This window comes from Hylaeus anthracinus, unplaced genomic scaffold (genome assembly GCF_026225885.1).
Source record: "Hylaeus anthracinus isolate JK02 unplaced genomic scaffold, UHH_iyHylAnth1.0_haploid 11985, whole genome shotgun sequence".
Taxonomy (NCBI): Eukaryota; Metazoa; Arthropoda; class Insecta; order Hymenoptera; family Colletidae; genus Hylaeus; species Hylaeus anthracinus.
In genome coordinates this window covers 6880361-6894139 of record NW_026534333.1, presented here as the reverse complement: position 1 = coordinate 6894139, position 13779 = coordinate 6880361, and the positions used below count along the sequence as shown (strand labels likewise).

The window sequence follows — 13779 nt, the reverse complement described above, 5'->3', positions numbered from 1 at the left end:
GACACGAGGCGCAAACCGCGTGAACGTCGTTATCTGGTGCTATTTGCGAAATCAGAGTTTGCTTTTCGGGGGAACTCCCTATCGGGAATTGATTTCGAATAACTCGACATCAAAGTCGAACTTTTATTGTGCAAACATCACGGATGTATTGTTTGGGTCACGACGCGCTCCAATCAGCTTTAATTCGATTAACTGGCGTTGCCGAAACGAGACTGAAATGGCGGTTGCATCGCGACTTTCGATGTGAAATATTCCAAACCTGTCGCATTGACTCGGCACGATTCGTTGAAAATTTAATTAAAAAGAAAGGTTGCCTCGTTTTGCAAGAGAGAAAATGCACCGCGGGGAGGGACGCCGATAAAAACTATTCCAAATTATAATTTATCTTTGACGTTTCTATTAAAAAAGTTAGGCGCGAAATTGGAACAGCATCGATTTTAATTTTATTTTCTTCTTGGAACTTTATTTTGGACCGAAGTAATATTTTTTATCGCGTAAGACTATACTAGTCGCGCGTACCAGAATAGTGCTTTCACGAACGAAATATTAACATTTTTGCCCGACCCTCGTTTCTCCTGAATTAATTACCATTGACAATATGTGGGTATCGCTTTCAAAACAGACTCGCCGTGGTGGAAGGCAATATGAAAATTCCTTCGCCTTTATCAACGTTATAAAGGCTACTTGGATGAATATCACAGGGGCGCATTTACATTCCCCGTATAATTCGTTTCCCTGTCGCATTTTTGAAGTTATTAAAGAGCAGAGTAATGTCAGGTCGCGGTATCTGTTGAAGTTTATCTGGAGGCTTGCTTTACATTTTCCCGGAGATCGCCAGATATCGAGCTTTACACGTCTCGTTCTCGCTGTGGCTATTGGCCAATTTCGAGCTCGCTTCCATGCAAAATTAGCCGAGTCGGAGTAACGTGCATTCGAAGATGAAAAGTTGGACACGGAGGAGGAATTAAAGAGCTCGTATTTTTAGTCGTCCCAGTTATGTGCAATTGTTAAATATGCACGCGTCAATGGCGAAGTCACGAAAGCGTATAATTAGAGAAACGTTGGCGCGATTCAAAACATCGAAGGAAGTTCGTTTCGACGGAAACTCAAGGTTGATCGTACTTTATTAGCGACAAATCTTCTGATGGAGTAATATAAAAAAAAAAAATATTCCACAAATTTGTATAAAAATGAAGAGTGGGTAGAACTTTATAGTACGATCGAACCTCGATAAAAGGAACCTCCGTGGTTGCACGAGACACTCTTTCGTTGCATTGTGTTGATAAGTAGAGAGGATGGTCGCTTAGCAACAAACGAGTAGTGGAAGTAGATACGTAGTAAAGACCATAGGTTGCGAAGATATTTCCTTTAAGTAGAGCTTCTTCTTATTGGATCGATTGTCTCGATCGTTGCACGAGTGTCGATACTTGGAAAGATATTCAGTCCAGTATTCCTGCAATTATCGAGGTTCTATTGAGCCGAATAAAATTTCTAAAGCGGGGCAAACAATAAAAACGTAAATTGTCTTTTCTCTCTTTCGCTTATTTATCATTGATTTTTGGAATGGTCTGGAAAGTGTGTCGGTGGTAATCTAATGACGGTCAGGTAAAAAATCGAATTGCTATTTCTCACGCGTTAATGTCCTGAAAATACTCACGATGTCACACTCAACGAGGACCGCCCTTATCGAGCTTTTTAACGAGAAAAACTCGGCTTTTATCGACAGCGAAAGAGCGGTAGAGTTTTCGATAAAGGGAACAAAAATTAAATCGTACGTTATGGATGACCGAAATCCTCATAAATCAAACGAATTGACAAAAAGTGCTTGGTCCCCGGAACCGCTTCGGATTTTGCCAAAATTTTCCTGCGTTTAAATTGCCTCTCCGCTGTCCTGAATCGCACATTGTAAACCGAAAAAGCACAATTTTCTGCGCTGTCGAACAACGTTCGATAATGTATTTATTTTCACTGGGCGGACTGGTAAAACAATGTCGCGCACATTTATAGATACTCCTTAATCTCTTACGCTCTTCAAGTACATGAATTTGGGATGCAGCTAATAAAGTTAGAGAATTGCTATTTAATGAGATGCTCTCACAAGACGGAGCTATAAATAAAGATTCCACTTTCTAAAGTAAGTAAGCAACTGCGTTCTGTGGTGCTATGAATTTACAGTCACGTCGTAATTTACGCTTACGCAAAGCAGGCGGCTCTTCCACTACTTTTGTACTTTTAAAAACCAATAAATTGTTTAGGATCCCAGATAAATATTAATGGAGCACATTTACGAGCATCGAGAACCAGCGTAGAAGTCATGGTAATGTGTTTTGAAACATTAGCACCTGGTTTATGCAAAGGTGCAAAGTCGTACATAACGATAACGAAATTGTTCCTTTTTTTGCATGAACAATGGAATGGTACAGAACTTTGGACAGGGATTTTATGAAAGTGAGAGAGATTTCGTCGACTAGAATCACTGTTGTTTAAATCGCTAAGACTGGGACAGCCGCTTAATAGGAAACGTTGGCGTTCTGTTCGCAGGCCGCGTGGGTTTCTCTGAGTCAGGACCGGCGGTAGCAGAGCCGTGATCAAAATGAGTCTTCTAAACATGGATTCGGAGAACCGCGTGGTCCTGAACGTGGGTGGAATCCGGCACGAGACGTACAAGGCGACCCTAAAGAAGATCCCCGCGACGAGGCTTTCGAGGTTGACCGAGGCCCTCGCGAACTACGACCCCATCTTGAACGAGTACTTCTTTGACAGACATCCGGGGGTCTTCGCCCAAGTCCTCAACTACTATCGCACCGGAAAGCTCCACTACCCCACGGATGTTTGCGGCCCACTGTTCGAGGAGGAGCTCGACTTTTGGGGTCTCGACTCCAATCAGGTGGAGCCGTGTTGCTGGATGACCTACACCCAGGTACATACGCACCGAACGGCCTATCCGCTTCTCTTCTTTGCCTAACCCTGACGTAATCGGTCGATGCGGTTTTTACTACTTGCGGATGCAGATTAACGAGAACGAGCAATGGTAACTCGATTTATGACGTCGAAAGTGGACCTATGAAGTGTTTAAAACCTATCATCTCTCGATTCTGGGGGAGTTTGAAGCTAGGACGAGTATTTTCTCCGGCATACAATCCCCGCTGAAAGTTAGAAATGATAATGCTCGCTGCGTGGTGCTTCAAATTTTATTTTTAATTGGGTAACTATTTTGCGTTGAAACACTTGAAACAATTAAAAAAATTAAATAGGTTTACTTTCAACGTCACGCAAATTTAAGTGTGGAATAACATAACGATGTACCGATTATGTGAAAAGTATTTAATTCGGTTATTCGTCGAGGAAATTACAAAGTGGTGCTCGCGTTGATCGAAACCGTCGAGAATGAAATTAGAAAGATTACGCGGCGCTTAATCTGCATCGGCAATGAAATTGGTAAATGCTGCATTATTGAACGGTATAATTGGAATGTGTCTGTTTCATCTGTTTATAATACTGTTTTATATTCAGCCTAGATGAATAATCACGAACACGAAACATTGCACAATGCAAATCATGTGACATAATTGGCGTCGGTTTTCTTTCGTCATTCGCAACGCCTGTCGTTTTTCATATATAGTGTATATACACTACTAACCGAATTACCGATTATATAATGCAAATTGTGTAGTATAATCGGCATGCATCTCTTTCGTTCATTTGTCACGTTATCACTAATTCAATCTAACGTCATCGGTACAGATCTGGGTCATGTAATGCTAATTACGCGAGCCTGATCTTCATAATTCATACGTTACGTGTACAGGTGGATCGTATAATCTTTAAACATTTAAATGGGACGAAAAGGAACACGCTGTGCAGCGAGTTTTGCTAAAAATTCCGCGAGCTCGTTACGTTGTTCGCGTTGACGTTGCATAAAATATAAATTTTCCGAACACTCGGACAAAATGCAATTAACTCGTGGCGCGTCGTTTAAAGATCGATCCCATATACATAGATATTTTTTAAATTGTCTAGTGCACGCACAATTATCGATTTGTGGAAACTAGCGCATCGTGTACGAGACGAACGAATTGATGTATGTATATATACCTATATTGTGTGGTGCACACGCACAGGATGCAAGTATAAAAAGATATAAATATTTAATCCTTCGTTACAGGTTACTTAATTCTCTGTTCCGTAATCCCCAGCTTCTTGGCATAGCCGGGCATTTCGACTGTAGGAAATAGTTGTTTGAAGATTTAGTGTAAAAATGCTCGAATAGCAACGCCGAATGAAATTTAGTAAATTTTTGTGTTTCGAGAAATGCCCGGCTATTCTGTAAAAATTGGTTTCGATGTCCCGAGGCGTAAAATAAGTGTCGCTTCCATCTTCGTGTGAGTAAAGGAGAACAGGCCGAATAAATTGCGTTCTTTTTTTTTCCTTCGTCTCACCATTAAGACGCGAAAACTGCGAAACAAAATCGAGTAAGAAGTCGATTATCATAGCGCAATAATTTTCTTCATTTTCCTTGGAAATGGAAGGAAGAAACGTAACCCGACTTGGAACATCGATTCTTTTCTAATGTCCTGGAAATAGTAAGGCCAGTCGTTTTTGTCCGAGGTAAATCTTTTTTCACCGATGAAAGGCACTCTTCTCCGTTTCATTCACCACCTTATGTGTCTCCCGGAAAAAGCGAGACTATCCTTTATGTGCTTCTTCGTCGCTTGTCGTTTCCTTTGAGGCTCTATTCTTTCAATGCGTTCCGATCTTTGTTGAATTCGTTATACATTGTCGAGTAACGTGTAACCGAGAATTTTTCAGCGATGCTCTTCTTAGAAACGGAGGACTGCTCGCGAAGATTTTATTCCGTACCTTGGGCCTATATACACTACAATAATATTTTATTCGATACTAATACGATATAATAATCTTTTCTAATTTTATGTCTAACCCTGACGAGGAACATGTGGCCAGCGTAAAATAAATATCCCAACCAAAGATGCACTAAGTTATATCAGATTCGCTGCTATAATTAATCACTCGACGATCGATCGCTTCATCACCTGTCTAGTAATCACTGATTCGATGAATTCTCATCAGCATGCTTGCATTATTCCGCGATACTTTGAATATCGATCGATGCAGTATCGTTATTTAATAATGGAAATTCCAAGACAATCCTTCGAAATTTGTTGAAATTTATTAGATATCCATCTTTCCATTCTCTAGCAAATTGACGACGAAAGAGTTTCATAGCTATCTCTAGTAATTCCCGAACAAGCAGCTCGTAAAAGCTCACGTGGTTTCCCACTGTGTATAATTTTACGGCTCAGCCTTACGGCAAATTTACTTTGTAAAATGTAAAATAACAGAACCAGAGAATTATACGTGTGTACAAGGGTGACCCACTTAACATCACCATTTCGAATACTTCTTTTAGTACACTTTACGTTAAAATGAAGTTTAGACAAAAAAAAAAATTGAAACAAGTTTCGAAGAGGAAAATTGTTCCACGAGATAAAAACTTAATCTCGCGCATATATTACGAAATGTCAAGTGAAGCTTTTACGAAAAAACATTCGTAGTCATGTTCCACGACGGATATTATAGTGAAAATTGCGAGGAATTCGAGATGGAGAGATATTTTAGGTGGCGTAATATTTTTCGGAAATATTTTGCACGAGGTAATACGATATTTTTTCTAAAACTGATTGAGTTTCGGTTACACGGAACGTATCGTATCCGAGAAAAATCTCATTTGTATTCTACCTTCGTTTGATACTCGAGAGCATTTTTTATTCCATCCCGTACGATGAACGAATCTCGATTTTATACTCCTCCGGCATCTATCTTGACCCATTTCAAATCCAGGATCAAGTGAAAGACTAAAACAGGGTCATTTGCAATGTCGACCGTGTTCGATCCCAAAGAAGAAAAGGAGATGAGGAATTTATGTTAGGGGTTCCGTGGAACGAAGGGTCGTCTGCGAAGGACACCCTCAGATTTTGATTAAACACCATTGATTTGTAGCGGGGAATGTAGATAAATTGCAAGAGCACGTCTCGTCCGGCGTTGGTGTTTTATTGAAATTTATGTGGCTATTTATTTCTCACGAAATAAATAGTTCTTTTACGAGAAACAACAGAAAAGCCTCTTGAAGATATCGAGCCACCGAAGCAGAGAATTGTTAATGAAAAGCGGCAAAGGTCAGGTTTCAGGAGGTTGATATTTAATAATCCTCCGAGAAAGTCCTCGATTTATCGACTGTCAAATGAACAAAGTAAGAATAACGATTTTAAACAATCAATCAGTCTCTTCTTTTGGGTGGACAAGAAAGATCCTCGCGAGTGAGTTAATCGCGTGTTTCCATTGCTCTTAAATATTTAAAAATCTAATCTTCTCGGTTAGGCAAACGTGATATGATGCTTTAAGGGGATAGCACAAAAGAGCTTACGTCACCCTTGGCGTAACCCGATTTCTCAAAGGCGATTATAATTAAATCGTGTACATACGCAGTGAGCGCGCACCAGACATAAATTGTTCAACGACAAATCGAAATACAAACAGTCAACGAAGAGCGATCTCGAGATAAACGCACCTCGCATTTTCTATCGTTCGTGTAAGTTCAGTTTTCAAAAGTCGCGTGTTCGTAATTGGACGATTCGAAGGGTCTTTCGAGGAACGCTTTCATTGGAAATGTTTCAGAATGATTGCCTTCGCGATCACGCCCGTTATATCGCGTTTCTAATTGGGGTCGTGCATGTACTTCACGGTTTCCGGTTCTGATATATCGCATTCGCCAAAATCCAGTAACGACAAGCCTGCAGCAATATTCAAATGCACCCCGCCGCAATCGTAGCATACCATTCCACGGGACTCCGATATATTGTACATTATCCAAATTGTCAATCGGCGTTCAATTAGCTTCAAAGTATGGCACAGACTTGAAATTATCCGCGGAATTGCGCGGTCTTGCGACCCTCGTTCTTTCTAACCGTCTCAGGTCGTTTCAACGAACAACGTAACAACAAATTACAGTAATTTTTCACAGATATTCAGCGACATAGTATCAAACTTTTCATACTTTGTACTTCCCGTCTGTCCTTAATTTTTTTCTTGTAGACTTTCGCCGTATCAGCTGCCGTAAGCATAGAAGTTGCACGCTGGAAATAAACGAGGACGCATAATTTTCATTTTAAGACAAGTTACAAAGTTACTGTGCGTGATTCTTCGGCGGAAGTTGTTAAACGATTTAAACGAGCCGTTGAGGATTTAATATCCCCTAAAATCGATGGATCGCAAGCTCGGGAAATGCCTACTTTATTTCAAACTTCCTGCATGCTGTTTCGCTAACGAACGCCGAGATTATGAAATATTCATGTCGGGTTAAACTGCTGGTGCAACTATGCCGAAATCGTTTTACGATACTCCGTTTTCGATTCGTCCATTTAAAAGTGATCGAATTAGTTGCTGGAATAGTCAAACATTCCATGAAAAGTTGATTTATTCAGGATGAAGATTAAAACGTCGAAGTCTCGATTCCGAACAGCTGGGAAGGACAAGTCCGAATTCCCATTAGCATCGGCGAAAATCGATTAGTCTGGGAAACGAAAACGAATTTTCCAGTAATTAGTATTAATCGTGAGACGAAGATGTGAACCCCGCGAGGGACAGTTCGTTGAATGACGCGATGAAATCCACCTTGTGTACTTGGAAACTCGATAGCCTTTGTTTGCAATCGGAATTCATTTCCTTCCGTTCATTTGCTCGGCCTGATTCGACGGTAATTTATTTATTATCAGTAACAGGATCGTGGACCGATCGCGTCGCACTTCAAGTGAAAAATGACGCTGCTTTCCTGGATAATCATCGAAAGTTGAATCGCGTTGCTCGTTATACAGTGCCATAAGCATTTGCGTGCCACTTTTGTTCCTCTTTTATGGAAACGACCGATATTAGCGTACTTTGATTCTTGAAACCGCACGAGGATCAAAGAAATCTTTGGTCTTCGTGTTCTCTGTGGATACTTTATTACTTATTTCGATCGTGACCTAATCGAATGCAAACGAAGTAGACGCTTCGACCTCACATTTTCTATCGAGAATCTGACGGAAATCTACCTCGATAAATAAATAGTAGAAACTGACATTTTTCGTTATTAATAAATAAACGGTTGCATGCCTTTGTCCGATTTAATTGGAAACTGGATGAATTGCAAGGAACTTCGATGTGAGGGCGGACGGTAAATAATGCCTGTGATGTTGGCGCCGGTTTCGAAGCTGTTCTGCGCTACTAAAATTTTTATCAAAACATTCCTCCGTTGTTAAAGGTAAATAAAGACAAACTATATAAGAGCGTTTTCATGTCAAAGAAACAATTTATTTGCTCTAAAATATTCCTTTTCCGTGAATCTAGAAATAATATTAAAATTACATGTGCTAAACGAAAGCGCGAAAAATTGTGACAATTCGCAGCGAGCTTCGAAACCAGCAATTAGAATTAGTCGATACCTAAAGTCGCTAGATGCACAAAGTTTAATCAACGATTCGACCAACGCGTTTCTTGTATATTGCAATAAAATAGCGCATTCCTTTTGACTAAATGGCGGTCGTTAAAGGTCGGTTCACGTGTATCTAATGACGTTAGTCGTATCCGAAATGGGAATGACGTATTTGTTCCATATGTGGAGACTCACGTACGCTTTGCACGCGCTTTATCTGTCCCGAGGAAAGCACAAACAAAAAAAGCACCCTCGAGAGAGCGAGAGACTTTCGCAGGTACGAATAACGATCGTTGTTGCATCCCCCCTCTCTTCCACCCCGACCCGCTCTTCTAGCATCGGGACACGCAGGAAACGCTGACAGTCCTCGACAGGTTGGACCTCGATACCGAGAGGCCGACCGAAGAGGAACTGGCGAGGAAGTTCGGTTTCGAGGATGCGTATTTCGCCGGCACGCTGACGTGGTGGCAGAAGGTCAAGCCCCAGATGTGGTCGCTGTTCGATGAACCCTACTCCTCTTTGGCAGCTAAGGTTTGTATGCTTTACGGCTATTCCGAAGCGAACACGAACGGTTCAGGTGTTGAGCGGTGCCAGGACAGCCATAGACTATTTCGAGCCTTCCATCGTTCCGGAACCAACTTCTTCCGACCCTTCTTAGCTAATATTGTCTAACGTCGTATCCTCGAGGATGGTGATGCGTGACATGCTCAGTCCAAGACCCTTCGACCTTTCTTAATTGATAAGAGTCGAGGGGTTGCGATAGGGTGACCCTAAGTTTCTACAATTTACATCGATTGTAATTCTATTACACGAAAATCTTGCGTTTCAAGCCACGGGTTCGTTCGACACGTCGCGATCAAATTGATTTGACCCTACTAATATCGTAACAAATACTTGATCCTATCAATTGAGGTTAATCTCTGGTGTGGATATTAATTACCGCGTACGTTCAGTTTGATAATTAATCTGGATATTACTCAGACTAATTTCATTATTCATGTTTAACCGTTAGCATTGAATTTCGATGTAAATATATGGGAAGTACGCGGACAAAACATAGAACACGTTGTCATATATTATTTAATTATTTATTTAATACTCTAACGTTCGATACTAACACGTTGATCGCGATGTCACCCATGTATGGGTGACGGTGATTTTCACTGAAGAACTAAAAAAATTAATTCTAAAAGCCAAAGAAAATTAATTGAATGAAATTCTTGAAATTCGATAAAGTTACAAATATAGATATCGCGATAAATGTTTGATTATGTAGTTTCCAATAGTCAGCAAATAAAATTTAATCACAGTAGGCACTTTTAAGAGTATTAGCGTGGCAGCTAACGTGTCAAAGGTACAATATAAAAATGACTGCTGTTGGACTCGAGACAGGATTCGTTCTTGCGATTGGGAATAACGTAATCAATTAAAGGAAGCTTTTCTGAAGCGTCCACGGTAAAAAGAACTTTTCATTTATTTGTGGTTCGTCGATTGTGACAAAGAAGTGGATCAAACTGTAAAACGCCGACTGTCGTACGTGCACGGCTGTCGAAACGACACAACTCCGTTGTAAACAAGTTTATGTTCGATGAAAAAGTTGTGCTCGATAACAACTTCACGCGAGCCATTTCAGTATCCAATGAACGACGCATAGCGCTCGAGAAGTAAAATTTGCTCGCGTTTGACGTAAGTGAAATCGTAAAAGCGATGCTCGATTTTGTTTTTACGGAGAAGAAGACAATAATAGCATCAATTATATATAGAAATGTAGTTTCAATCTACATATTTGTAACGGAGAGATTTAATTTCAAATTCAACTTTCCACCTTATTTTATACGTGGCCGCTTTACGCCCTTACTTTGTTTTAATTTGTTTTCGACGCCAACTTTCGAGTTTGGAAACTTTGCCGCGATATATAAGAAAAATGATGTTGTACTCCACAACTAATATCGGATACAATGTAAACCTAACACTCCGCAAGTAGGATAAGTATTTTTAGCCATGACAATCAATATAAGAAGATAAGTGACATTAGAGGCGAACGAATTATACGAACTGTACGTATTATTCAAATTTTCCTTACGCTTCTCCAAATCTAAGGATTTCTTTTCCGCGGGGTGGTTCTTATATGTGTCATTCGTCCGATAAAAAGTGTCTCCCGTTGAAGATAACAAGCTTTGTATGTTTTTCCTCGTAAAGGATATATTCTCGTATAACGCCGTTTCTCTCCGAAGTGTTAATAAAGGCAGTATCGAATTGCTGTCACTTATAAAGCCCTCCCGCGCGTCTTCTATCACTTCCTTTTATATATTGGCAGTTAGGACCTTTGAATATAGCCAACAAAAATTATATTTTTGACGCATTAAGATATCGATCCTGATGTTATTCTATGCAAATTGTTACAATAGGGAAATCGTTAAAATGTTCGAACGTTTTTACGAAATTTCTAACATCTCTTACATCGTAACATGTAACTTTGAAGTATACTTTGAGTCACGCGAACATCCAAGTATGAACTCCGTGACGGTTAACTTCCGCTAGCGTTTCGTGAAACCAAATTTTTAGATCTGGCAGGCTTATATCTTATTGGGCACCGTGCCATAATAGGTTCTATTATCTAGTCGCGTTGCGACACCGTAAGAAAAGGACTCGCTCGAGGAAAGCCAGTTTTTGAAGAAAATCAATTCGTAGAGATAGCGACGGAGGGATCACGTGGCGTAACGTAACTTTTAACGTTATTACAAAGCCAGATCCACGCTGAATTTGCGGTAATGGGATTCATCTTCTAACCCAGCAAACTGTCGACAGAATTCTCGCGTCACCGACGATGATACCCTTGACAACGTCAGTTTTACGGTCCAGCGCTACTTCCCCCGAGATTTTATGGCCCGTTCGGACCTTTTGAAACTTTGGGCACATCCTGACCGGCATAAAGAAGCACGGCTTCTAAACTGCGCCATCGCGTTAAGAGGCTTCCCGCGAACAAGTCGGGGAATTTAAACGCGACTTAAAAGTTTCGGGAATCGCGAAGAAGCAGCAAAGAAAAATTTGCGTAAATTTTTGTACGGTCGGGAAATATATAACGATACACGATACCGCTTCTCGATAGTTTGTCTCTGTTACTCTCACCAGTGCAGGTTCATAATTTGATTTTCTAAAAATGTTCCGCAGGTGGTCAGCATGGTCTAAACGAGACTTAGAAGTTTAGGGAAACGCGAAGACGAAGCAGTACGCGAACAAAAATGTGTATCAGTTTGAGGACGGTCAAGAAACTTGTAGTAACAATATGGAATCCCACTTCTCGATCAGAGTAGATTGAGTTACCTTATCCCTGTTACTCTCGTCACCGCACGTTCGTAATTTAATTTTCTAAAACTGTTCGCCAGGTGATCAGCATAGTCTCGGTCCTCTTCATCTGCATCTCGATCTTGTCGTTCTGCCTGAAGACGCATCCGGACATGCGAGTGCCGGTGATCGTGAACCGGACGGTGAACAAAGGGAACGAGACCTCGTGGACGGTGGACAAAACGCACACGAACGCTCACGACGTCTTTTTCTACATCGAGTGCATGTGCAACGCCTGGTTTACATTCGAGTTCCTAATACGGATTACCGCGAGCCCGAATCGCTGCGTATTCATCAAGAGCTCGGTGAACCTGATCGACATGGTGGCAACGATGAGCTTCTATCTCGATCTGGCGCTGCAACGTTTCGCCTCCCATCTGGAGAACGCGGACATCCTCGAGTTCTTGAGCATCATACGTATAATGAGACTGTTTAAGCTGACACGTCACTCCTCCGGCCTGAAGATCCTGATACAGACTTTCCGCGCCTCCGCGAAGGAGCTCACGCTCTTAGTTTTCTTTCTGGTCCTTGGAATCGTGATCTTCGCGAGTCTGGTATACTACGCGGAACGCACCCAGTACAATCCGAAGAACGATTTCAAGAGCATACCGTTGGGCCTGTGGTGGGCCCTAGTAACGATGACTACCGTCGGCTACGGGGACATGGTGCCGAAGACCTACATCGGAATGTTCGTTGGCGCGCTCTGCGCTCTAGCCGGTGTATTAACGATCGCCCTGCCCGTGCCCGTGATCGTCAGCAACTTTGCGATGTATTACAGTCACACGCAGGCGCGAGCCAAGCTACCGAAGAAGAGACGCCGCGTACTTCCGGTCGAGCAGCCAAGAGTGAGAGCTCCAGGCGCTCCGCCAGGAATGCCGGGAGTGCCAGGGACTGCGGGCCCACCGGGTTGCGCTCCTCAACACATGCCACCGGGTGGACCTTTATCCGGGACCGGTGCTCTGGCTCCTGGCCTTGGACAGACGCCTGGAGTTGGCTGCCCTGGAGGTCAAGGGCCCCAGAACAGACGGATGAACGCCATCAAGACCAATCATCCCAAGGATGTTTCGTTCGCCACGAAAACAGGTAAGTCCTCGACGATCAACTATTAGATTGTTGCATACGAAATCTCTTATTATTCGATCCCGGTAAGTTGTCTTCACTTTGCTACGGCATTATGCTGCCAGATGCTACTTGTGATTCATCAATTCGAAGAGTGTAATTTGTTACTTTCAAAAAATGCACTGATTCTGTTGCTGCTTATTATTTTATGGATACAGTTAATTTATCCAAGAAATACAGACGTTTAAATCTCTTCTACAAAATCGGACATTTCACGTGCAGCAACCTGATATTATCTACCCTTGACAGACGTTGATAGCAAAACGAGGATAGGTTGTCTTCGCTCGTTGGTCCTCCTTCAAGGACATCTGAGGCTGAGTACTCGTCGAATACTAGTAAGGGAATTCGAGTGATTTCTTATGCTCGCGTAAACTCCATTTAGATGTTCGTCGTCATTTTGTCGTGATCACGATGAATTCAGAATAACCCAATCGAAATCTGGCGATGTGTGATTTCGCATGATATGTCGGCAGATCGAACCGTTCTATCGCGTGACCAACGTTGGTCGTTTTCCGTCTAGCGCTGACTTCGGCCGATCGAGTTGGTCGCTGTAAAACTCGGTTATTATCCGATTACCTGACAACGGCTGATATAGCAGATAATAACTTCTACATCCCATCAAACGGACGGTAAACTTTTCCGTGTCCCACGTTCGTTTTAGCTGCGGTACTAAAACTTCATCCCTATTAATCCATCGTGTTTACCGTATATTTGCTATTCTTGCCACTCCGCCAGGCAGTGTAGTAAATTCGTCGATATTCGGTGCTTCGAGAGCTAACAAGACGAGTCAGGGTACACCTTGTTCTGAACATTTACACCCCTTTCTC

At 41.9% G+C, this 13779-nt stretch overlaps 1 protein-coding gene across 1 annotated transcript in view; it reads left to right on the top strand.

Moving 5' to 3' along the window:
- The window catches only part of LOC128886977 (potassium voltage-gated channel protein Shaw-like), a 38550-nt gene that overhangs the window by 17481 nt on the left and 7290 nt on the right, over positions 1–13779 (top strand). Inside the window, exons 3-5 of the mRNA XM_054142306.1 lie at positions 2542–2920; positions 8825–9019; positions 11875–12916. Coding sequence (XP_053998281.1) covers positions 2594–2920; positions 8825–9019; positions 11875–12916 — 1564 coding nt within the window. The 5' untranslated portion in view covers positions 2542–2593. The remainder of the gene's footprint in view (positions 1–2541; positions 2921–8824; positions 9020–11874; positions 12917–13779) is intronic.